The 27,687-nt window shown below is 41.8% G+C and overlaps 1 protein-coding gene across 5 annotated transcripts in view; it reads right to left on the bottom strand.

The window, feature by feature from the left end:
* The window catches only part of PTPRG (protein tyrosine phosphatase receptor type G), a 799,529-nt gene that overhangs the window by 606,224 nt on the left and 165,618 nt on the right, over positions 1-27,687 (bottom strand). For all 5 annotated transcript variants that reach the window (XM_053287905.1, XM_053287902.1, XM_053287906.1 and 2 more), the window contains exon 2: positions 17,040-17,144. In XM_053287905.1, coding sequence (XP_053143880.1) covers positions 17,040-17,129 — 90 coding nt within the window. In that variant the 5' untranslated portion in view covers positions 17,130-17,144. The remainder of the gene's footprint in view (positions 1-17,039; positions 17,145-27,687) is intronic.

Genomic DNA, 27,687 nt, shown 5'->3' with positions numbered 1-27,687 from the left:
CGCCTCTCAGCTGATCGGCGGGTGGGTGGGGCTTCCACGGAGGCCTCCGTGTAGGCCTCTTTGAAGCCTGAACTCAAGTAGGGCCCAAGCACCCAGGAAGGAGGAGGCAGCCAGAGTGGCCACCACTGTTCTCTGCAGCAGAAGACCCCTTGCTGCCCTGCCCAACCCAGCCCAGCATTTGCCAGGTAGAGTGTGAACTCCTTTTTGTGGTTACCTTCCCCCCCACAACCCGGATATATAGGCATCTGCTTGTGATAGGGCTTTGATATGCGGGGGGGGGGGGGACTGAGAAATATTTATTTTTAAACAGCTTGGGAAATTTGCTGGCTTAAAAAAAACTATCTAAAAAGTCCTATAAGTGGCTTGTTTCATGGCAGAAAATTACAAAAACTTCTGGAAGAAACAGTATTATATTTATTTTATTCATTCATTCATTCATAAATGCACTTATGTTCAAGTTGTTTTGCAACCCAAAAGGTCTGAGTGAGAACTGTGAAGCATGTCTTGTGCTTTTATTTTATTTTATTTTTCTTGTGTGTGAACTGCTCCCCAATAACTTGCAGGGACTTCAGGGTAAATCTGGCCAACATGTGAATGCAGCACCTCCATTCCAGAGGAGATGTGTCTTAAAGGGCTTTAAAAGCCTCCTGTGAAAAACCTCCTGCAATCAAACTTGACTGAATTTGTTCAGAATTCTGAGAAAACAAACATAGGCTCACCCTGCATGGTTGAAAGTCTCCTTTGCTAATCTGCAGCAAGGGGGCCATTTTAATCATTCATCTTTCTAGTGTGTTCTAGGCATTAAAAGTAAAACAAATGTATAGTACTCAATGTATATCACTATATATTGTGACATGTGCGTGTGTGTATTCAGTGAAATGTATTTGCAGGCAGCATACTTATTTTGGAATATCAGACTTAAATCCTTGGGGGCCTGGGGTGTGCGGAGGCCCTGGACTTTGAGTGGGGGGGCATTTTAAAATCTCGTCTCTGGGCCCACTCCAACCTTGTTACGCCCCTGTCAGAATGCTTAAATGCTCCCTTGATTCCATGAACTAAACTGGAATGAAACAGCCAATGAAGCTTTTCTCATAATCGGTGAGAAGAGCTTCTTCCGGGTCTGCAGGGAGAGCAGGCTTAACCCGCTCTCCTCACAGACGATCAAAAGGCAGCCGTGGGCAGTTGGATTGGCCGTCCACATGACTGCCGGCTCCGTCATGGAGCCGGTGGGGGCTGCGGGGATTGGGGGCCACATGGCCCCTGGAAGTTCCAGGATGCCTGCACAAGCACAGGGGGCACCCTGTAGAGACCCCCAAGCCCGGGAGGCTGCTTGCAGCCTCCCTGCCGGGGGTCTCCTCATGTGTCACCACACGTTGCAGCGACACACGATAAAAAAACCAAAGTTAACGGAGCAATCAAGGATAGCTGCCAGGAGCCGAGTGGCTCCAGTTGCAGCACATGTTCGCCAAAAAGCAGTTTGGACTCCCTTAGCCCACTTTTAGGCGATCGTGGGAATGGCCTCAATATCTTTAAAGAGTAACAGTTCAATCCTACAATCCTCACCTACTTTAGTGTAATGACACAGAACATGTTATTATGCTAAAACTCAACGAACATCCCACTAGTATACTAAGCAGACACAACCATGCCAATATTTAAGATACAAACTATACTGAATAGAATTTGTTTCAATATATGCTTAGGACTGTAGTCATACAATCTTAAATATTTGCACTGCTGTGCCTGCTTATGATTCTGCTTAGGATGCTCTTCAAAGGATTTCCTATTAGATCTTTCATGTAGATCCTCCTAGCTGACATTTCTCTGATGGACATATGGGAGAAGGTATTCTCTGAGGCAGTCCCAGTCCTTTGGAACTCTTTTCCTTGTGAGATTTGGTCTGCTCACTTCCATCCGCCCTATTTTTTGGAGGAGTTGGCCAAGAATTGGTGTTTAAGGCAAGACTTTCCACTGATTAATATGTACTGATTGTACGTATTAATATGTACTTGCTGATTAATATGTACAGTGGATATAATTTATTGTTTGGTATTGGCACGGAATTTTTTTATTATGCTACCATTTTTATTGTTTTATTATATGACTTGCAGAAGCATTTTAATTTGTCATTGTGAGCCAATTTGAATCTTAAAACAAAAATTATAAAAGGAGAGGGGGGGAGGGAGGGAGGCTGGGGAGTTGCCAGTCTGCCACCATCCAGCTCATTTGTTCCAGCAGATGTGGAACGAACCGGCATGACAGAGTGGCCAGGGACCATATTGCTCTGAGGGGAGGAGAGAAGAAAGACTAAGGCCCATGTAAAGAGGTAAACATGTGGCTTGATATATTGTTTTTAAAGGTTTTTTTATAAATCACTTTGGGAGGTTTCACCTGAAAAGCAGAATATAAATGCAAAATAAATCAATAAATAAAATATATGAATAAATCTTAAATAAAACTAAAAACTAAAAAATACACATGTTTAGGAACAGAATGCAACACTGAACTAAAATTTCCATTAAACAAAATACAACTTGAGCATAATTTATTTTGCCCCCACACACACACAAAAATCAGGTTAAAGGTTTTATCAGTCATGATGCAGATTTTCAGTAATTATTCTGATGTTTTCTAAATAGATCCTTGATCATTTTCAGTTTCGAAATATTAGAAGAAAATTGGGGAGATCAAAGAGAATGCCATGGACACTGTGTATCAGGATTTCAGCATACCATTTGACAACTGGCTCTTCACACACTGCCTCTTCTGTATTGCTCTCATCTGAAGAGGGGAACGTCATATCCGTGATGGCAGATGCTTCCATGATCAGGAGACTCAGGCACCTGAGAATCCCAATCACAGAAACGTCCACCATCACGGCTCTCTTCACCTCTTCAGATGACCACTGCTGTATCTATGAGTAGTGCAGAGGAGGCAGTGACTTACGAAGTAGGGTGGGACTTCCTTTCCCTCTCTTGACTGCTGAATAGAAGCACAGTTCTTTTTGTGATTAGTCATCCATGATATCCTTGTGGACAAATGGTAAAATGCAAGCTAGATGGTACTACTGTCAGATGGATTCACTGCTGGTTAGAGGCAAATTTAATTTTAGCTTTAAGGTTTTAATTGCTGTTCCAATTTGTTTTAGGTTTGTTCTAATTTGTTTTATACGCAGAGACAGAAGTTTGGGGTGGCGCACAAATAAAATACATACATACATACATACAAAGCATCAAGTAGAAGTCCTACAGTCCCACCTTTTGGAATCTACTCTGCAGGACCATGAAAAGCAGTGCCCCCTTACAGATTTAGCAGAACCATGAAAAGCAGTGCCCCCTTACCCTAATACTCACAAGGTGTTCCAGAAGGTCGATGTTTTAGTTTTTCAAATTTATATACTGCAGGTATTGAAAGCTAATGAAAGGTCTAGCAGAACCAACAGGAATGGACGCCTCCTATCCAGTTCCCAGCAAAAATCATCCACTACAATTTGTGGTTTCACTCCTCAAATTGGACGGGAAGCCAGAATTACAAGGACTGAGGTAATCAGTTTCATCTAGGAAACCCTGGAGCTAAGTTAACATGTGATTTTAGACAAGACAATTAAATTCTTCTGAGATTCATTTATTAAGAATGGAGAAGTCAGTGTTGTCCCTATCCCCAAAAGAAGCTTTGATGAGAAAGGCATTAAAGATTTAAGGCATTTAGATACTTTAGTTAATAGCAGCTATATGTGTGTCACTGACAAATTAGGTAGATCAATTAGACAGCACGACACAATAAAGTAGTTATCTTGACAAAAAAAGGAAGGAAGGTTATCATCCTGAAGGCTGAATGCACTGATTAATTGTTGCAATTAATATATTAATTGCAAATATAAAAATACAGAGGGTTAATCTACATGATCCTGCATGAGCTGAGCCCTACTGATTAGGCAACAGACACAGTCTAGCAAGCCCTATAACATTTGTGCTTGGGATTTTTAGTATGCACAGTTTTGTTTCCTTTTCTGTATATCTGTACCATCAACAAGGTTAATTTTTAAGTCACCTGTTTGGATGTACTGCCGTGTTTCTCCAGACTGAACACAGTGGCTTTTAAGAATATCCAATGTTATTTTTTTTTAAAACTGGGACCAAAAGAAAAAGGTATTTCATTACCAGGAATGTCATCTGTGTTGAGATAGCATATTAGTTAATTAATCCATTTATTGCAAGGCAGTTCATGGACTTAAAGAACGGCATTCTTAGTTCTTAGACAGAACTAAGTATTATTTCATCGCTACTTTTATATTATAGACTGTGAAAAGTACTTAATTCATTTGAGTGTGGTTCTTAATAAAGCCACAATGATTACCAGTAATTTCCTTATTGTCCTCTAGATAAGAACATATAAACAGCCCGGCTGGATCAGGCCCAAGGCCTATCTAGTCCAACATCCTATTTCACACAGGAGCCCAACAGATGCCTCTGAGAAGCCTCCAGACAAGTGAATGCATGCCTTCTCTCCTGTTGCTGCTTCCCTGCAACTGGTATTTAGATGCATCTTGTAAGGATATGCACAGAACCGGGCGGGGGTCGCTCGAAAGGATGGGGGGTAGGACTTTAAGGGCAGGGGAGGGTGCACTTACCCCTTCTCCCGCTTCCCCCCCTCCTCCCAAACTGGAATTCTGTAAAATCCCTCAGGTTGGCAGCATACCTCCCTGCCGCCCCTTCTTCTTCTTCAGCCGGAAATGGCCGGAAGTACCAGGCATGCATGCACACATTGCATGCGTGCTTGCACACACTAGACGAGCTCAATTGAGACATGCATACGCCCAGTGTGCAAACGCATGCCTGGCACTTCCAGCCACTTCTGGCTGAAGAAGAATGGGCGGCAGGGAGGTATGCTGCCGCCCCGAGGGATTTTACAGAACTCCAGCATCAGCGGGAGGAAAGCAGGGAGAAGAGTAAGTGCACCCTCCCCTAACACTACCACCACCACCACCACCACCACCAAACGTTCGAACTGGCCAGTGTTCGAATCTCTTCAGAGGCCTGTAAAAGGGCCTCCAAACAGGTTCGTGCACATCCCTAGCATCTCGCCTCTGAGGCCTATAGCCACCAGACTAATTTCCTGGGTTCAGTTTCATGGGATGACGCCTGGTACTAGTGTTGTGAGAGAGGTAGAACAATTTATCTCTGTCCACTCTCTCTGCTCCATGCATACATTTATACACCTCTATCATGTCTCCCTGTAGTCGCTTCTCCAAATAAGGAAGAAAGAAAGACTGGGAGAATCAAATCCTTATTGCCCAATCCAGAGCGAGGGGACAGGGTTTACTGGGCAACAGCCTATAGAGGAGTAGGGGAGGGGTATGTTAAGAGTTCTGTTCTCCCCTCTGAGTGAGGTCTGATCAGCAATTACTATAAGAAAAGGGGAGAGCAGTAGCCTTTGGCCAGGAACCAACAGGTAAGTTCCTTACCTGGAAGTAAATAGGAAGGATAGGGACCAGTTTAGCTAGATGCATTAGGGAACTTATTTTTAAGTGATTGGATCTGACTGCATAGTTCTTGTACTTCCTGAGGAAGGGTTTTATTTACATGGAAGCAGCGATTGTTGATGCCTCTGAGGTTTTCCTTATCATACAATTATTAATAAATAATTGTCTGTGAGCTTCTCAAAGATATCTGTTGGGCCACTGTGTGAAATAGGACTCTTGACTAGATAGGCCTTGGGCCTGATCTGGCCGAGCTGTTCTTATGTAACTCCTTATTGGATCCTGCCCTAGTCACGCAATCTTGAAGGCCGAAGACTGCCCCAGCCTTTCTTGTAGGGAGAGTTTTTCTACTTTACTCTCTCAGAATATTCCCTTGGAAGATTAAATCAGCTCATATTAAAAAGTGGATGGTGGCAGCCTACCCGGGACTTCTCACAGCTAGAGAAGGGCTTTTGTATTCTCCCTCCTCTTTGATTGTTACACTTAGGTTACATTCTATTAAGTTTAATAAAGTAAAGTAAAGTTGTGCCATAGAGTCGGTGTCGACTCCTGGCGCCCACAGAGCCCTGTGGTTATCTTTGGTAGAATACAGGAGGGGTTTGCCATTGCCATCTCCCATGCAGTGTGAGACAATGCCTTTCAGCATCTTCCTATATCGCTGATGCCTGATATAGGTGTTTCCCATAGTCTGGGAAACATACCAGCGGGGACTGAAACCAGCAACCTCTTGCTCCCTAGGAAAGTTACTTCCCTGAGGTGGCTCATTAAGATTAATACTTGGTGCATGTTCTTAAAAACCGCGAGAGGATTTCTGTACACAGAGCGAATAGGATTAAACATACTAAATATTTTACTTGTAAGCACCCAAAAAAGGGAGGGGCAACCCATATTTAACCCCTTTACAGTCCCAGAAAGAGAAGGGAACAAAGGTTCAGTGCCAAAAAAAGATAAACTAATGTTATTCTTTTGCTGAACGGCTTAATCAATATCCTTCACCCATATCCAGTGGGCAATTTCTGGATCTCAGAGTCAGGAAATGGGAGCCAGATGAAATACATACATACATACATACATACATACATAATTACAACAGAACTATGGAGAAGTACTTCAGTTTGAATGTCAGCCACTGAAAAGCACCTGAATGCTGCTCTTCTCAAAACAGTATGAAATACAGCGTATCCAAACTGTTTCTGTGGGTTGGATGTATCCACATTATTATTTATTTTGTTTCTTTATTTAATTTATATACTGCCAGATTCAAAAGTCTCTAGGCAATTCACAACCATACAGTAAAAACACAATAAACGACTATTGGTTTTATTAACAATGTTTTAACAATGGGTTTAACCATTGTTAACAATTTAAAACATTCAAAGATTACTAAAAGCCAAACTAAAAAAAAACATGTCTTAAGGGCTCTTTTAAAGGCTGACAAAGATGTTAAGCCACGGATATCTATAGGGAGCGCATTCCACAGCCCAGGAGCCACTACAGAGAAGGCCTGCTCCTGAGTCGCCACCAGACAAGATGGTGGTACCCAGGTAAACTGGCCCTAAAATCCTCAGGAGGGACAAATTAAAACTGATCCATTCTATTTGAACCAGGAGTTTCTGGAGATATCTGAAATTGACCCCGCCATAACAGTGGAGTCCAAATCAGCTCTAACAACAACAACAACAACAACAACCCCCAGTGAGGCACTACCTTGGCGTGGTTGTGGGGCTTGTGTGCTCTGAGGAAGGTGAGAGCTATGCCAGAGGTCCAACCATACTGGACAGAATAGAAGAAAAAGAAATAGAAAAAAATAACCAAATACAAAGATCTACAAATTGAAATTGAAAGGCTGTGGCAGAGAAAGACCCAAATAATCCCAGTGGTAATTGGCGCCCTGGGTGCAATTCCAAAAGACCTTGAAGAGCACCTCAACACCATAGGGGCCACAGAAATCACCATCAGCTAATTACAAAAAGCAGCTTTACTGGGAACAGCCTATATTCTGCGACGATATCTATAACCATTGACAATAAAATTCAGCCATCCCAGGTCCTGTCTGACACCTGTCTGACTGTGTAAACAAGAAATAATAATTCAATTTCTATACCACCCTTTCAAAAATGGCTCCAGGCGGTTTACACAGAGAAATAATACATAAATAAGATGGATCCCTGTCCCCAAAGGCTCACAATCTAAAAAGAAACATAAGCTAGACACCAGCAACAGTCACTGGTGGTACTGTGCTGGGGTGGATAGGGCCAGTTACTCTCCCCCTGCTAAAGAAATGCAAAAGATTTTATCCACAAAAAAGTTAATAGCATCACAGCAGGATGATGAAAAATCCAAATCTAAGAGTGGAGGGAACCCGAGTCAATCTCCTCACATCTCTGAACAACTGCACTGGACACAAACATATGGACGCAATACATGCAGAGTAGAATTGCTTCTTTGCTGCACATTTGGCACAGAATAATCCTTCAGATGGGCTTTATGTTGTGTCTTATTCGATTGAAGTCGAGTCTTCCTCCACTTACTCTCTGGGGCTTATACCTGCTTCTTTTCACCCTAAAGGTCCATGCTTATCATGTATATTATCTATGTGTGTGCAGGTGTGTCACTCAGATCCTATACATATTTAAGCACTAACTTAGTAGTTTGATACATGTAGACAAAGATAGCTGGCCTTAAGGAAAGGGATTATTATATTTTATGAGTAACTCCCATCCACTACTATTACCCTGTTCTTCTCTTTAAAATACTTCAAAGGTTTGAAGGATTTACAGAGTCATATTGGTAATATTGCTAACATTCCCCGATTTGTTATTAAATTATGTCAAATAAAAGTCTTAACTCCTGCTGTACAGCAATTTAAAAAGTCAATCCTAGCACTCAAGCTCTCATACAAGCCCTCTTGTCTTCTCTGGCAGGACTTCAATAAAGATTTAATTGACATAATCACTAATGTTCATTTTCCTTTTTAATAAAAATGCAGTTTAAAAAGACAAAGCTTTTACTTGATATTTATTATTTGTTTTGAAAGATAACCAAATAGAGGTTCTCTTTGCTTCTCTGTGGATATACAGGTTGAGTATCCCTTATCCGACCTTCTTGGGACCAGAAGTGTTCCAGATTTTGGATTTTTCTGGATTTTGGAATATTTGCATACTGTAATGCGATATCTTGGGCATGGGATCCAAGTCTAAACATGAAAGGTTACTGTACACTGTATTTTTTAAAGGTTTTATTTAAAGTCTCTAGTGCCAAAGCGAGCGAGTGAGTGGAGGCGTGTGTTTTTTTGTTTTGCTACGAGGTGCTCAGCTGCAACAAGTCAGTGCTCTGGGAGCATGCTGTGGTGGTTTGTGGATTTTGGAGCATTCCGGATTTCGGATGTCCGGATTAGGGATGCTCAACCTGTAATAGCATTTTTAAAGCCCTTGAATTCTCAGTTTTACTTCTCTCATATTCCTTTCTAACCCATCAAATACTCTATCTATCTATCTATCTATCTATCTATCTATCTATCTATCTATCTATCTCATCTGAACAAAAAGACGACTGACAACAGAGAGCTGAAGGAAAGCAAATTTAAGTTGAATGTTTCGACTTACACCTTCATCAGTAACAGATCAATTAAAAAAAAAACAGCTCACATGGTGGCAGTTAAGAATGGAACATAGGAAGTTGCCATATACAGAGTCAGACCATTGGTCTATCTAGCTCAGTATTGTCCTCACAGACTGGCAGCGGCTTCTCCAAGGTTGCAGGCAGGAATCTCTCTCAGCCCTATCTTGGAGGAGCCAGGGAGGGAACTTGGAACCTTCTGCTCTTCCCAGAGCAGCTCCATCCCCTGATGGGAATATCTTACAGTGCTCACACATATAATCTCACATTCATATGCAAACAGGGCCACCAGAGATGAGGGTGAACATGGGCCCTCTCTCCCCTAGCTACGCCCCTGCATTCCTCATAGGACTTGGCTCCAGACCATCTCACCTCCCTCTTTCAACTTGGCTCTACGTGATGAGTAAGTGTTAATTCTAGAAAGCACCAAGATGACTGTTTCTCCCCAGAAAAGGTACTCAGTTGATCCCATGTTCCTATAAATCTTTGGATACACTGCTTGTGCCACAGGCAAAGCTTTATAGCCCATTTCTTGGTTGTTCCCCCAGAGAAGTAAATATGTCATGTGTTTATCCCGCTTCCCCGGAGCAAGTCTCTTTTCCTTTGAGACCAACAAATATAACCTGGCATACAAAAATTGTACATCAACCCAAAGGGAATGTTGACCTCTGAATAAAACTCCCACGGAAACTAAAGGCCAATCTCCTTCCCTGAAGTCTATTCCTGTGCATGTGGGAATTGCTTGTAATTTGGGAAATGTCCATGAAGGAGAGGTCTCCCTAATATAATATTTCATTCTATACAAGAAGGACTTTAAAAAATATCCTAGCATAGGATAGCATCATAGCATCATAGCATCCCAAGTCCATTATCCTAGGACAGTTAATTGGTTCTTATTTGCTCTTCAGCTATGTGACATGTCAGCACTATTCCTTCTAAGGCGTGTGCTCGTGCGCGTGCTCACAAGTTTTTGGATGTCCGCTCAGTTTATTTTAGATCTCATGCAGGTTGAATCAGGAAGACCCCAGGTGCACATACACTGCCTTGATACTGCCGTCCAGAAAAAAACTCATTCTTCATAGAGATGAAAAAAATTAGAGGGACCCACTGCATGTCAAATATTCCCACTTAATCTAAGGGAATATCCATTTTTCCTAAACATTTATTTAGTTACATAATTTATATCCTCCTTTTCCCATTCAATTCTACACATCAAAGCTGCTAAAACTGAAACTATAAAAAGCCATAGCTCTTTAAAAGTAAACAGGGCTCCCCTTTTCAAGTTGTTTTGGCTCTATAGTATTCTGAAGAGCAGACTACAGAGATTTCCTGACAGCCCTCATTTTGGAAGAGGCACATTTCTGACATTTTATTTTAAATGTAACATTAGTAAAAACACCAACTGAAACAACATCTTGGACAGAAGACTGATTTACGCATCTCTCTCTCTCTCTCTTTCTCTCTCTCTCTCTCAAATGAAGCCTGGCTTTACCTCCCCATTTCTTTTCCCTGGGAAACCCATGCAAGCAAAGATAGCTGCCAAGCCTTTCTAAGCATGCACTCTCCATTCCTCCTTCATTTTGCCCAGCACTCCAGCTAAAGAGCCAGTGTCCATCTCTGTCCCCAGAGCAAGCAGATAACTTTACTGCCGGGCAGTTATGCACTTCTCTGGCCAAGTTTCTTCTTGGCAGTTCCCACTGAAGTGAAGATGTTTAGTGACGAGTGCACAACTGATTAGAAATATTTGATGGCTCTCTCTTGCTCCCAGCTGCTAAACTGCATTCAGGGCAGCTTTTTCATACACACACTCACACACCCCTACCCTGCATTCACAGTTTATTCTTCCATGTCAGCAGTTTCAGCCATGGCCTCAGGCATATTCTGTGGCCAGAAGCTGAAAGGAGAGATTGTGACACCATCTCATGAAAAATGTTGTGAACTCCTGACACAAATTACATCTGAAAAGAACACCCTCATTTAATATATGAATAATCACTCCGCTAGTTGCTGGTCTGCTGCACCTGTGAAACTTCCTAAATTTACAAAGATAGACGTCATTAATGCACAAGCTAAGAAGAGATGAGGAAAGGGCTGCATGAGGGTACACCCCAAAAGATTCTGAAAATAAACAAATAAATACTACATACATACATACATATTGTTATTTGGAAGGGATATAAACTGAAGTCTGCTTTACAGCAATTGTGTTACACTGACATTTCCTGCAGAAAACACCAGCAGTATGACCAGGAAACAAGCATTCCTGAACTCTCAGGGGACATACTTTATTTCTGATTGGCTGGCTGTAGCTCTTCAGCAGTTTTGCAGTAAATGCCGATCGGGGCCTTTTAGGACTTTGAGAGGCCCAGAGGCAGAACAATTGAGCTCCCTTCACTTTCTTCTTTCTGGCTGACATACTGTATGATATGCATGTGATGGAACATAACATTTGCACAGGTACACAAGAGTACTGTTGCACAAACACAACAATTTCACAGAGTTCTGCAATACTGCAGTCATTATATCATGACTGCATGGTCATGCTGCATTACGTTCCACCATGTGCACAACACCACACAGTATTTATTTATGTATTTATTCAATTTATATACCACCCTTCCTAAAGTGACTCAGGGCGGTTTACATTAAAATAAAAACATAATAAAACAGTTATTTTTTACAATAATAATAATAATAATAAACAGTTAACATCAGAAAATGTTTAAACCAGATTAAAATTAAAACTAGATATCATTAAAAGCCAGGCTAAAAAGATGGGTCTTTAAGGCTCTCCTGAAGGCCTGCAAGGAAGATAACCCTTTTATATCCAAAGGAGCATTCCACAACCCAGGGGTGACAACTGAGAAGGCCCGATCCTAGGTCACCATGAGATGAACTGGTGGCACCCAAACACGGACCCCTGCTGATTATCTTAATGGGCTGTGGCGATCTTGTAGAGAAAGGTGCTGTCTCAGGTAACCTGGACCTAAGCCATTCAGAGCTTTAAAGGCAATAACCAGCGTTTTGTACCTTGCCCAGACACATATCGACAGCCAGTGCAACTGTTTAAGAACAGGCATAGTGTGGTCTCTCCAGGGTACCAAGACCAATCTCCAGGATCCCCGAGAGAAATCTGGCTGCCGCATTTTGAACTAACCAAGGTTTCCAAATTACATACAAAGGCAACCCTATGTAGAGTGCACTGCAGTAGTCCAACCTCAAAGTGACCAGCTGGTTTACCACTGTTTTCAAGTTATTGTCATTAAGAAATGTGCCGAGTTGTCGAATCAATCACAGCTGGTACAAAGTGCTCCAGGCCACAGGCTCCACCTGAGGCATCAGGGTGAGACCCAGGTCTAAGAACACACCCAAGCTACAAACCTCTTCTTTCTGGGAAGTGTAACTTCATTCAGAACAGGAAGTTCGACCCCATCTTACAGATTATGACCACCTAAAATGAGCACCTCTGTCTTGCTTGGCTTCAGCTTCAGTTCATTATCCCTCATTCAGCCCTACTGCCTGTAGGCAGGCATTTAAGGGGCTAATGCCATTTCCTGATATTGAAGACAAGGAGAAATAGATTTGGATGTCCTCATCATATTGATAACACCCAGCACCAAATTCCCTGATGACCTCACCCAGCGGTTTCATGTAGATGTTAAAAAGCATTAGTGACAGAATGGAGCCCTGAAGGACTCCATATAGTAGCTCCTGTTATGAAGAACAACTGTCACCAAACGTCACCATCTGAAATCTACTCGAGAGATACTGTAAAACAGGGCCTCAAATCCCCAAATCCCTCAAGCAATCCAAAAGGATACCATGGTTGATGGTACCCAAAGCCACTGAGAGATCCAAAAGAACCAGCAGAGTCACAAAAGCTGCTAAGAGATCCAAGAGAACCAGCAGTATGTCACCAACTGCACTCTGTTTCAATAACCCAAAATACTGAAATAAAATATAACCCCAGGATCAAGAGTTAATTGATCAATTCACTTAACCTTGAATGAAAAGGATCAATATGATCATTTGAATACAGAACCATACTTTGGATGGAGGAGCCTCTGTATGTGGGGCCCAGGGTAATTGCCCCCCTTTTCCCTACAGGCCTTGATGCCCACTGTATACACTTTATACTGTATGTGTTTAATGTAGGAAGATGCTCTGACACTGCTGTGGGCATGATAAACGGTTCTTATTCCTATCTTATAAAGGGTGGTGATATCTCAGCATCTGAAGACCGTGCTTAGAAGAGCCATGGCCATCAGACTAATCAATCTCAGTGGCCAGTATTTCATCAAGAGCATCATTCAAGCTCTTAATAGTTAGCATTATCTTGTTGTGAAGAAACACCTGCTAGTCCCCTTTTGCAAAATAGAGACCTTTTTTTGCCTTCCATATAAATGTTTACTCTTCCTTTAAATATTGCTGAAATTTGACTATCATTTGGCAAGAAATTCCAGTTTAACCATACACTTCTGTAGGGACTGAACACAGATTTCACTTTATTATATGTCATGTTAACTGGTCTTGGTTTCCCCCAGTGCTTAAACACAATCTTCTCATGTCAGAGAACGGTCTGAAGGCAAGTGAGATAATTTTCTCTTAAAAGACAGAATATCTGGATGACGGACTGCTGGAGAATCCTATGTGCACCACTCTAAGCAATATGGGGCAGAGAGAGGTTAGGACACAAATATCTAAATAAATAAATATTTTTGCTAGCTCAGTCACTGATAGATATAGCTGTAGCTCTTCAACAGTTCTTCTGGGAACTTTTCCTGCTAGGAGTGATAGTTTACTTTGCCTTACTACAACCCTTTCCTATCCACTCCAATATTGTGTGGCTTTGATGGGGCAGTCCTCTGTACTGTCTGGACAATTTCCAAAATGTCTTCCAACAACTGTTAGAAATTCTCCCATTGTAATTACCTTACAGATTATGCTGTTCTAATGCTATTATTATTGTAAAGTGATCAGCAGAAAAATAGGAGGGCATTCCAGCCTGCTGCTCTTTCCTGACACTGCAAGGATTACATGACAATAAATCCTCTTGGTTCCTGTCAAGAATCTCTCTCTTGCTTCCATCCCCTGTTCACTACTTATTTTAACTATCACTATATTTCAACAATACAGGCAAACCTCGTTACTCACAGGGGTTCCATTCCTCACCTACTACTGCAAGTAACGAAACTGCAAGTATTGAGGCATTGTGCCTATGGAAAATGGGGGGGGAGGTTCCAAAATGGAAAAAAGGTCAAAAAACAGTGGGGAGAAAGTGAAAGCAACTGCAGGTATTTACTGTACTGTGCTCTGCAGCATCCCCATGTGCCAGGAACACCCCCCCGCCAACCCTGAAATGCCCTCCAAAACTATGAAAAATCACAGAAAAACACTTCTTTTTAGCAGAAGAAGTGAGCCACAAAATAGCTCCACGGTCATTTCCGGCCTTCTAGAAACCACAGATATGTGGGTTTTAACCCTTTCATATCCTCAGATAAAGAGATTGGGTGCCTTTTTGCCACCTGCAGATATGCGAAACCATTAATAGCGATTCAGCGTATAAGGTTTGCCTGCAGTGAAAAATAGGGATCCAACTAGCGAACACTAATCAGGTGGAACTGCATTTAATTGGCAATTGGGAAATGGGTGCCAATTCTGTGTGAACCAAACACACTGCTGTTTCTTTTTTCATCTTGTAATACCAGGAGATTAGTTGACAGTCAAAAGGATAGCATGAAGGGTAGAATCACCAAACTCAAAATATAAAGTATAAATTACTGATCAACCATGTTCACGTACCTAAAGGAATAGTGGATAAGAAATGTTCTTTTTGTTGTATTGAGAGATATATGTCTATCACCAAAATAAAAACCAGATTTAAACTTTGCAAAAGGAGAAAACTCTCTCTCACACACAAAGGAGCGTAATATGTGCTGTCAGTTAGCAATAAAATATCCAGAAATCCAACTATTCAAAGAGTTCTGAAATGTGACTAAATGCTTTCCCAAATCCCCTTTTTCCTATAAAAGGATTAAAATGAATCTTCTAAACACATACTCAATGAAAAAAATAAAATAAATAAGTCATTCATCACTGAAGGTTTCATTTTCATTCTAGTAGGACAGAAAAAAGGAGAAACCAATCATCCATTTCATCTATTTATTAAACTTAAATTTCAGTTCTTGCTTCACCATATTATTTTAGACTAGAGAAACACTTAATATATAATATAAATTTATGATGTCAATGGGCACAATTCCAGAGAGCAGTGAAGTTAATTTAAATCTCACTGGTTTCAACAGAAATATAACATGCTCAACTATGTGCTGGATTGTGCCCAGTCTTCTTAATTCTTAAATTCTCAACATTTAAGAAGTTACCCAGTTAAAAAATGCCAATTGGGATGTGTTTTGTTCCTATGATCAGACTTCCAAAACAAAAATACCAGTGGGATGTGTTTTGTTCCTATGATCAGACTTCCAAAACAAACATAGAGATCATTGGGCTGAGCTACTAAGAATAAATGGGTGGAAAAATAAGGAATGGTTCATCCTTCAGAGACAGCAAAAGACATTTTTCCTCCTTGTGAATATCACTAGATATAAACAATTATTGGGTTATTTTAATCAATTATGTGTGCATCAACCTTCTGTAGATCCTGAGCATGCGGACTCTTCCTATCTCCATTCTCAGTCATCCCTCTTACCTATCACTATTCTAAACCACTGCCTCTTCCGACTCTCCTGTTTTTGGCCCACCACAATCTCAGCTCTCAGCCTACTCCTTTCTGAAATTCCCAGTTTCTGCCTGGCCTTTCTGCCTCCCCTGTTCTTATCTAGAATCTGAGCAGCTCAGTCGACAGCGACTAGACACTCACCTACCTGTTTTTCCTCCTGCAACATTACAGCAGGTCAGACAATCTCTGCCAGCTGCCACAAATCCCTTACTTTATTACATATTACAATATAAACTGCTGCTTATAGAATTCACCCTGAGCCCTATGGACTTAAACAAGAAGATTAACAGGAATGTGCTCGAAACACGATACGGTGTCCGAATCACACACAATCCCTTTAAAACCTAAGGTTCCCACAGTCCCTTTAACATGGAGATCAGGTCCACACCTGCTCCTCTTCCACTCGCAGCCACTTACGTTATCATGCCTTTCTCCCCAGCTATTATTGCGTGCCGGCGATGAATCTCCCAGCTGCCCTTGCATGACAGCGGCATGCAGGGGCAGGTTGGAGACGTCCCACTGACATATAATCATAGCTGAAGGGAGCACCTCAATAACAGATATGGTGGCAAGTGGAGGAGGAGCAGGTATGATAACTTGTGTACTGCCTTGCTTCCTTGGGTCAGTGGGCAACAAATAAACAACCGAGACTTCTGATTCCCTTAATTCCCTGTGGGATAATTTCCCTTAAAATCTCTAAAAGTCTTGCATCAGTATCATCAGTATCAAAATCAGCAATAGGGAAAGAAGCCTTCCTTGTTTGAGAAATAACTATAAATTATCCCTCATAAGCATTTCAATAATACTCCTAATTAAAACACAATGACCACAATCAAAAGGAGAGAGATGGGTACCTGAGAGAGAACTGTCACCAGAGCTTCATTTACTGTTTTTGTTGAATCAGTTACTATTGCTGAAGAGACAAACTGCAACTTGTGTGTACAGTGTACAGTGTACAGAGGTACAGATCTGTCTACAAGTACAGTTATTCACATGTGTACAGCAGTACACCTCCTATCTGTATACTGCATTTCAGGAGTCCGACTCCTGTACTCTTGTTTACTTTTAAAATGAACACAGGTACCGTCATCCACATAAAAGGATTTATGAGTGTACAGACATCTGAATGCAGCTACAACATAATGGCTAAGCACGGCTCATATTTCTTTCACATGTCACTCTGTCCCATCCAGCCAAACTCACCTGAGTACGCCCAATAAAGATCCCCAGATGCCTTCCGCCGCCGGATTTGCACTGAACTGCCATGTCTGCTTTCATGCAGTGTGCCATCATAACCTTCAGTCAAAGCTGAGGAGAGGGGAAGGAACAGAAACTATTATTAGCCAAGTGAGAAACACTGACTGAAATTTAAGTCATGTAAGCTTGATTAGAATTATTGTATCATCAGAGACCACGGCCTCCATATAGCAGAAAAAAACAAAACTCAAGGCACAGTGACCACCTCTACAACAGAGCTCCTTTCCCTGTCCCTTACCAAGCCAGACTTACCAACAGAAACACTTCCTTCCCTCTAAACCACAGGCTTGTTCTGTCCTGGTTGGGAATCAATCAAGCCAACAAAAACACACCTCTCTCTACCAAAAGGAAACTATGGTTAATTTCCATATATGCATTTATTTACATATACACACCTTTTGAATTTCTTATTATCTAAAAGTGATCTAGAGCTAATCAATTATAACAGAACACCAAGAAGATGCAACAACAAGCTACAACACTGCCTATGCATGTTCAAGATAGGGCTGAGAGATTCCTGCCTGCAACCTTGGAAAAGCCACTGCCAGTCTGTATAGACCAGGGTTTCTTAACCTTGGGCCCCCAGATGTTGTTGGGCTACAACTCCCATCATCCTCTGCCACAAACGCCATGTCTGGGGATGATGGGAGTTGTAGTCCAACAACATCTCTGGGCCCAGCATTAAGAAAACCTGGTGTAGTGATGTGCCCGGACTGGTCCGGAGGCCATTCTACAGGCCTCTGGACCGGTCCGGACATGGGCGGTTCGGGTGGATTGGGGTGGGGTTTCCTTTAAGGGCAGGAGGAGGGTTTACTTACCCCTCCCACTGCTTTCCCCCCTCTGGCACACGTATTTTCGTCAGTAATTGGGGCGGCAGGATACCTCCCTGCCGCCCCTTCCCCGCTTGGCTGCAAAAGGCTTCAAGAAGCCAGCACGTTGCTGAGATGTGAGGTGCATGCACAAAATGCTTCTTGAAGCCTTTTGCAGCCAAGCGGGGGAAGAAACGTCAGGGAGATATCCTGCTGCCCCAATTACTGACGGAAATACGTGTGCCGGAGGGGGGAAAGCGGCGGGAGGGGTAAGTAAACTCTCTCCCCACCCTTAAAGGAACCCCCACCCCAGTACCGGACCGCAGCTCCACGGTTCCATGCACACCTCTACCCTGGTGTGGATAATACTGAGCTAGATGGAAACTATGGTCTGAGTCAGTATATGACAGCTTCCTATGTACCTATGTACCCATTTTCATTTGTCCCAAGAGAAATGTCTCCTGGAATTGTGATTTTCTAATGGCTTTGGGGCTCAAGCATCAGGCACAGAACAAAATGAACCTCTGCCAGCTCCACCGCTCCCCTTTTTCTTCATTATCTTCCTCACTCTGAGGAGCCGCTGAGGAGGGGGCAAACACGCCCCTCCCCCCGGGACACATTTTTGAAGCTATCAAACTTAGGCAGTAAGAGGAATTAAAACTAAGTGCACCATCAACATGTTCATGCTCTCTCTCTCTCGCTCTCTCACACACAAACAGCAACATGGTTCAAGTAAGATGACTGCCACTTTTTCCTGAGAAGAGGAACTACAGTGGCTAATAATTCCTTAGTCATAAGTCCTGTAGAGGGCTTTTTAATGGCACAAGGGTAAAGAGAACAGGTTTAAACAGTTTATAGATTCTGAGGAGAAAATACTCTGTCAGCACTCAAAATTTAATCAATTATAAAATCCTTTGTACTCAGAGCCTTACTAGTCAAAGAATGGCAGCATGGCAATTCTATGGTATGGCTATGAATCATGCTATTGATTTTCAGTATCTTCTGTGCAGAAAATTAAATTATGCAAATCCGGGCCTTTATGAATCCTTTACTTTAGCGGTGTGAAATTGAGTACTTGCTTAAGTCAGCATCTTATTTATGCAATTAAAAATTTGATGCTCCTCTGGAAATGTGCAGTTTTGCTCTCCTCTCCATAGACTCCCATAAAAACTGTAAATCTAAGTTTATAACAGGTAAGCAGTTGTAACATATAAGGATGCTGGGGGCTTGCAATACAAAGAAGAATCAAGGCTACAGGTGCAGGCTTGAATTTTCCTCTAACATCCTTTGAAAAGTGTGTGTGTGTGTGTGTGTGTGTGTGTACATATTAAACTTCTATCTTACCTTTCTATCTGAGAAAGGAACCCTCTAGGTAGCCAGTAGCCATTCTCACAGCAAAATTTTGTGAACGACTGAAACAACAGACTATTCTAAAACCATCTGACTAAAACCTATTACATTGGGAAACAACCTAGATATCTGTTAGTCCTTAAAAAGGAGCTCAGTCAATATTCCTGCTCCTTCATCATTTTCAATCAATCACCACTCCACATTGTTAAGGGTATCTTACAGGACATGTTTAAGTGACCACAGCACATTGTAATTTTTACCTGATTCCACCTTCAATGACAGAAATACCATTTAAAGCATGCTAAAAGTATTTGAAAAGAAATATCACCTGATGTTAACCTGAAAACTAATTAACATACATTAAAGGCCTGTTAAACTGAACATCACCTAAAATTCACCTATGTATTATCACTCATTAGTGTTGTACTAGTACTAGCTTACACTGAACTACATATGCCATTTTATTGCTCACTCACCCAGTTTGGAGAGATCCTTTTGGAGCTCCTCACAAACTGTTTTGCATTTCACTACCCTAAATAGTTTATTGTCATCTGCAAATCTGCCCACTTCGCTGCTTACCCCAACTTCTAGATCATTTATGAACAAGTTAAAGAGCACTGGTCCCAGTTCAGATATTGGGGGACTCCACTTCTTACTTCCCTCCATTGTGAAAACTATCCATTTATTCCTACCCCATTCTCTGTCTTTCAATCAGTTACCAATCCACAGCTGAACCTGTCAACTTATCCCATGACTGCTAGGTTTACTTCAGAGCTTTTGTTTGCAAACTTTGTCAAAAACTTTTTGGAAATCCAAGTATACCATACCAACCAGATCATCTTTGTCCACATGCCTGTTGACTCTCAAAGAACTACAAAATGTTAATGAGGCAAGACTTGTCCTTGCAGATGATATGATGGTTGTCCTTCAGCAAGGCCTGTTCTTCTATATGTTTAACACTTTTGTCCTTAAGTATGCTTTCCATCAATTTACCTGACACAGAAGTTAAGTTAACCAGTCTGTAGTTCGCAAATCTCTCCTGGATCCCTTTTTGAAAGTCAGATTTACATTAGCTACTTTCCAGTCCTCTGGTACAGAGCCTGATTGTAGGGACAAGTTACTTATTTTTACTAGGAGATCAGCAATTTTTTTGAGTTCCTTCAGAACTCTTGGGTGGGTGCCATCTGGCCCTGGCGATTTGTTAATTTTTAGCTTTTCAAGACAGTTTAGAAATCCTCTCTCATCGCCTCAGATTGGCCCAGTTCTTCAGCCTCTAAACCTGAAAAGCTCGGATCTGGAGAGGGTATATTGTCAATATCCTCCGCCAAGATAGATGCAAAGAACTCATTCAACTTCTCTGCAATCTCCTTATCCTCCTTAATAATTCCTTTCACACGTAACTATGTACATTATGCAGGATTACTGAATGCTTGAATAGTGCTAGAGAGCTAATGAAAGGATATTTAGCAGCTAGCTGTGTAGGTGGTAAGTAAGTGTATGTCAAATGCCATCTCCATCAAGACCTCCACTTACATCACAGCTTACATCACGACTGTTATATGAGAGATGCTTCTCATGACAAACAATAGATCCCCTCAATTCACAGACTAAAGTATCCTTCTCATGCCCAATTTCCTCTTATTTTACTCAGCATTATATGTCAGACCCAACATGCTGCCTAAAACAACTCTGTCTTATGTCACACATCTTACAATCAGCAGAAGCGATGAGATTTTGTACTGTTTGTTTAACATTCTAATCGACTTCCCATTTGCTATGTCTCATATTAAAATTTTCAATCAAATGCGTTTGATAAGTGTCCTCAGAGGTATAATAAGACAATTCCTTCTTGAATATCTTTGCTGACATTTACAGTTCATGTTAAAAAAAAAAGGATTCCATACACAGAATTGTTTCTCCATACTCTTCTATTTTGCATATAAACTACTACACTATTTGCACATCTGATACTTACATGTTATTTATTCAAACGCCATTTCTTAGTCATTAGGATAAAAGAGAGGTAAAATCTCCAAACTTATCACTTGGCTTCCACTACTAAATGATATCACAATTCATTTTTTATGTTTGGTTTCTCTCAGCTAAGTGTTCTGCCAAACTGTGTAGCTTTTGTGAACCATTTCAATAATTGTACTGATATCATTAAATAGATTATTGAGCTCAGAATCACAACATTAATGATAACCCAGTTAAAACATTCATTTCAATAAGGGCAGGTATGCACATACCTCTTGTACCAGCAAATTTTAGGTGGTGTCATGAATTAAACTAGCATAAAGCAGGTAACTAAATATACAAGCATGAACACCAATTGTATGGAGATCAGAGTGGCATAAGCATATTTTTTGTAAAGCATTCCATTTCAACCCCACATCCATATGTATGGCATAGCATATAATTTCAGACATACCATCCTTGCAACTTCTATCTAAATATACAAACAGCAAAATGCGTGCTTTTGCAATATGCACATTTTATCACCATTATATCTGAGTATTTATGTGTTCATAACACTCCTATATCAGGCTTGCTTGCAGAAATCCATTGCCTGCGTATATAATCTGGAAAACTGCTTCCAACAGAGGGAGAAATCATAGCTTTTAGAACAGGCAAACTGAAGCCTGTCTATTTTAAGTGCTGAGCATCAGCAAAGGCTCAGCTACAGTAAGTGCTCTGCAGAACAGGGCATTCACCAAATTGAGGGCCCATATCTGGCCTAAACCACCTTAAGTGGCACAGCGGGGAAATACCTGACTAACAAGCAGAAGGTTGCCAGTTCGAATACCCGCTGGTATGTTTTCCAGACTATGTTTCCCCAGACTATGGGAAACACCTATTTTGGGCAGCAATGATATTGGAAGATACTGAAAGGCATCATCTCATACTGTGCAGGAGGAGGCAATGCTAAACCCCTCCTGTATTCTACCAGAAGAAAACCACAGGGCTCTGTGGGTGCCAGGAGTAAAAATTGACTTGACAGCACACTCTACATTTACCTGGCCTAAATACCTAAAATGTGTATCAATCTTGTTCTTTGTTCTAAACTACTTCATAGTTAATGTTTGCCTTAACACCTGTTCTCCTGACCCTTGCCCTACATAGTTCATTCAATCTAGTTCATGTAATTATTGGAGAGGGTTCGTATAATCAATTCTTCTCTGAGGGAGGGCAGGAGGCAATTGCTAAAACACTTTTGAAGAAACCTGCAATGGATCCTTCAGAGTAGGTAATTATAGGCCTATCTCCAATCTTCCATGGTTGGGCAAGGTAAATGCGAGGTTGGTGGCTTCTCAACTCCAGTCAGTCTTGAAAGAAGCATATTATCTGGACCCATTTCAAATTGGCTTTTGGGCAGGCTATGGGGAGGAGAATGCCTTGATTGGCCTGATGGATGATCTCCAATTGGGAACTGACATGGGGAGTGTGACCCTGTTGGTCCTCTTGGATCTCTTGGTGGCTTTCAATACCATTGGCCATGGTATGCTTCTGGACTGCCTGAGGGGTTGTGGGGTGGCAGGCACTGCTCCTGCCTCTCAGGTAGATTCCAGATGGTGTCACTTGGAGATTTTTGCTCTTCAAAGCAAGAGCTATTATATGGAGTTCCACAGTGCTCCATTCTATCTCCAGTGCTTTTTTTAACATCGACATGAAATTGCTGGGAAAGGGAGCTATCAATACGCTCATGACACCCAGATCTATTTCTCCATATCAGCTTTGGCAGGAGATGGTTTAACCTCTCTAAATGCATGCTTGGAATCAGTAATGCACTGGATGAGGGAGAAAAAACTGAAGTTAGATCCAAACAAGATGGAAGCTGTCATTGTGGGAGGCCAGAACAGGAAGTGGCTTAGATTTGCCCATTTTTGATGGGATACCTGAAAGATCAGGTATGTAGCTTGGGAGTACTTCTGGACCCAAACCTCTCCTTGATAACCCAAGTAGAGTGCTTTTTATCAGCTTCGGTTGATACACCAGTTAAGTCCATTTCTGGAGATAAATGACCTTAAAACCGTGGTACATATGCTGGTAACATCCATGCTTGACTACTGCGATGCACTTTACTTTGGGCTGCCTTTGTATGTAGTTCGGAAGCTACAACTGGTGTAGAATGCAGCAGCGAGGTTTGTCTCCGGGGCCACCCATAAAGACCACATTACTACTACTTTAAAAGAACTACACTGGCTGCCAATTAGTTTCTAAGCAAAATGCAAAGTGCTAGTTATTACCAATAAAACCCTGAACAGCTTGGGCCAATGGTATTTAAAATAATGTGTTCTTCTTCATGAACCGTGTTGCCTATTAAGATCATTGGGGGAGGTCCAGCTGTAGTTGCCACCTGCTCGCTGGGCAGTGACCCAAAATCGTGCCTTCTCTAGGGTTACCCCGAGACTCTGGAACACACTCCCAAGTGAAATCAGAATCTCTTAATCTCTGGTTGTTTTTAAACAACTTTTGAAACACACCTGTTTCATCAGACTTTTCATTTATGGTGTTTTGAAGTTTTATATATGGTAATTTTATTCTGTATTATATTATTTTTAGGTTTTAGTTGCTGTTTCTTTAAATGGTAAACCACCCTGAGCTTTTATATAGAGCAGTATATAAATGCAGGGGTTTTTTTTAAGTAACATGGTAATTGCATCTTTGGCAAAACAAAAAACAAAAAAACACAGTGGCTGACATCCTAACAAAGTATTTGTGAAAACATATTCCACAAAGAACTAGTTCTGATAGAACTGCATTGGCTGCTGATATGTTTCGGGGTGAAATACGAAGTGCTGGTTATTACCTGGTTATTACCTATAAAAGCCCTTAATGGCTTGGGTCTAGACTATTTAAGAGAGCGCCACCTTTGTCATAAACCCTGCTGCCTGTTAAGATCCTCTGGAGAGGTCCGATTATGGTTGCTACCAGCTTGTTTGGTGGCGACCCAGGACGGGGCTTTCTCTGAGGCTGCCCCAGGGCTTTGGAATATGCTCCCTCCTAAAATAAGAGCATTTCCTTCTCTGTTTGTTTTCAGGAAGACCCTCAAGAGTCTCCTGTTCTCGCAACCTTTTAATTAGAATTAATATTAATAATTTGTTTTAATAACTGTTTTTATACTATTGTTTTTATTATGTCTCATGTACAGTGGACCCTCGACTTACGAACTACTCGACATCCGATGTTTTCGACTTACGAACGACAAAAATGGCTGCACGCTTACGAATTTTTCGAGCTACGAACGGAAACCGTTGGCGGTTTAGATGCGGTTTCCTTGACTTACGAATTTTTAGATGCGGCTTACTCGACTTACGAATTTTTTTAAACCTCCGTGGGTGCGCTTTTCGACTTACGGAATTTTCGACCTCCGAACGTGCATTCGGAACGGATTAACTTCATAAGTCGAGGGACCACTGTATTTTAATTTGTGTTGACTTTTAAATACCATTTTAAATTTTGTACACTGCCTAGAGATATATATATCTGGCGGCATAAAAATATGATAAATAGATAAATATTGCACTAGCTACTTGCATTAATTTTGGAGCCTGCTTCCAGACTAAGTGTTGCAATACTGCGCAGCAAGCTTACACTATAGTTATGAAACCTGTGGCACACCCCATTTATTTTAAAGGGAACTTTTGTTCAAGAGAACTACAGTGCAAGTTTGCAAATCCCCATTTTTTAGTGCAGCTATGGAATCTTCTTGTGTTAGTGGACCTTTGTGGCACCCGCTTAGCTGAAATCTTCCCACTGATGCTGTGCATGAGGGAGTGGGGACGATCTCCCCACCTTTGGAAGTGTCCTGTGCCTTCTGAAACTATGTGGATATTATTTTACAGGCATACTAAACTAAACTACATTTGCCACTTTGTTGGCCATTTACTCAGTTTGGAGCTACCTTTTTGGAACTCTTAGCAATTGGATTTGCTTTTCACTACCCTGCATGGGCCTTCCTAGATTACTTGAGGCAAGGATCTCAGTCTATCAGCATGGAGAGCCAGCGTGGTGTAGTGGTTAGAGTGCTGGATTAGGACCAGGGAGACCTGAGTTCAAATCCCCATTCAGCCATGAAACTAGCTGGGTGACTCTGGGCCAGCCACTTCTCTCTCAGCCTAACCTACTTCACAGGGTTGTTGTGAAAGAGAAACTCAAGTACGTAGTACACCGCTCTGGGCTCCTTGGAGGAAGAGCAGGATATAAATGTAATAATAACAACAACAACAACAACAAAAACAAACAGCAAGTCCACAACAAAGTCCACAACAAATCCACAACAAACAGCAAGTGCTGCCTTTGTAAAGAAGCAGATGAAACAGTGGACCACCTATTGTAAAAAGATCGCACAGACTGACTACAAACAAAGGCATGACAAGGTAGCAGGGATGATACACTGGAACATCTGCAAAAAATACAAACTACCTGTAGCCAAAAATTGGTGGGACCATAAAATTGAAAAAGTTGAAGAAAATGAAGATGTAAAAATATTATGGGACTTCCGACTACAAACAGACAAACATCTGCCACACAATACACCAGATATAACTGTAGTCGAGAAGAAGGAAAAACAAGTTAAAATAATCGACATAGCAATACCAGGGGATAGAAGAATAGAAGAAAAAGAAATAGAAAAAATCACCAAATACAAAGATCTACAAATTGAAATTGAAAGGCTGTGGCAGAAAAAGACCAAAATAATCCCAGTGGTCATTGGTGCCCTGGGTGCAGTTCCAAAAGACCTTGAAGAGCACTTCAAAACTATGGGGGCTACAGAAATCATCATCAGCCAATTACAAAAAGCAGCTTTACTGGGAACAGCCTATATTCTGTGACAATATCTATAACAACAGCAACAACATTGACAATAAAATTCTGGCATCCCAGGTCCTTGGGAAGGACTCGATGTCTTGATAAAACAAACCAGTCAATAACACCTGTCTGACTGTGTAAACAAGAAATAATATCACTAATGCAGTTCTCTTTGAAAAGCCAACAAAAGGCTTACTGTGTTTTCTCCTTCCACTTCATTCATGATTTAGACATGCTAATTCATTGTTTCCATTGTCAGCTTCTTTTAACATCCCGATGATGACCCCAAGAAACTATCAGGTGAAGTTTAGGTTTAAATATTCTAGTAGTCAGACGGAATATCTACTTCACCAAATAAACTAATGTAATCTGTGACAATAGGCTGTTAGTTAGTAGGGATGTGCACGAACCGGTCCGGAGGCCATGTTGGAGACCTCCGAACCGGTTCGGAGCCGGACCGGTCCGGCACCGAGGTGGGGGTCTACCTTTAAGGGCAGGGGGGTAGAACGTACCCCTCCCGCCGCTCTTCCCCCTCCGGCGCTGTAGTTTCAAGAGAAGTTTTTGGGGCGGCAGAGTTCCTCGCTGCCACCCCTGTCCCCGTCGTCGCCTGGAAGTCTCCGTAATAGCAGCATGCATGCGTGTGTGGCGGCGCGCGCGCGCCTGTCGCCGCTGTGCGCGTGCCGCCTACGTCACACGCAGCGTGCGTGTGACGTAGGCGGCGCGCGCACAGTAAGTTCTAACCCCCGCCCTTAAAGGTAGACCCCCCCTCGGTGCCGGTCTGGACCGGTCCGGACCATGCACATCCCTATTAGTTAGCCCTGCCCTGTCCCTTGAGGTGGGGGCAGTTTGAGAGACAGAAACAGCAGCAGTCCCACAGGGGACCACAGACATACATAGCCAAGCAGCAACACTGGAAGTCAATGAGCATTTGATTTTACTTTGCTTTCCCCCTCCACCCTCCCCACCATCAGCCCAGGGGTTTATTCCCTCACTATTTCACATTTAGATGTGCTCTGCATATCTCCACCCCACATCCCTTCCTTTTATGAGAATTTCTAGAGCAACTAGAACCAGGCAGACTGAGTTCAAATTCTCATATGAAACCCACTGGGCGACTCTGGGTCAGTCACTTCTCTCTCAGCCTAGCCTACAGGGTTGTTGTGAGGAGAAACATCACCATGTACACTGTGGGCTTCTTGAAGGAAGTTTGGAATATAAATGAAAAAAGATAGAAGTCTCTTCAGCATTATAGATCCATATGCCTTCAGGCTTCAGCTGCATTACACTCATGAGGTTATGTTTCATCGCTGCATCCAACAGATTTTTATTTAGACATCTCACACCTAGGCTGTAAACCTTGAGAGGTTTTTGATACAATTAAAGGGTTGTTATTATATCTAAATTAAATAGTTGTGTCTGAGTCTTGTGGCTTACTGCTTGAAAGTAAAACTGTGTCTCTTATTTTCATTAGGGAGCACTGACCAATGAATGTTGGGGTTTGTCTCAATAATTATGTTGCCATATAGATCACAGAGCATAGGTAATATATAGAACTAGCATCTGTGCCTCTAGTTTTCCCCACCTGCCCACTGCCAATTTCTTTCCCCTCCCGCCACTGTTTT

Source organism: Hemicordylus capensis, chromosome 2, assembly GCF_027244095.1.
Source record: "Hemicordylus capensis ecotype Gifberg chromosome 2, rHemCap1.1.pri, whole genome shotgun sequence".
Lineage (NCBI taxonomy): Eukaryota > Metazoa > Chordata > Lepidosauria > Squamata > Cordylidae > Hemicordylus > Hemicordylus capensis.
The sequence above is the reverse complement of the archived record's forward strand: the minus strand, read 5'-3'. Positions and strand labels throughout refer to the sequence as shown.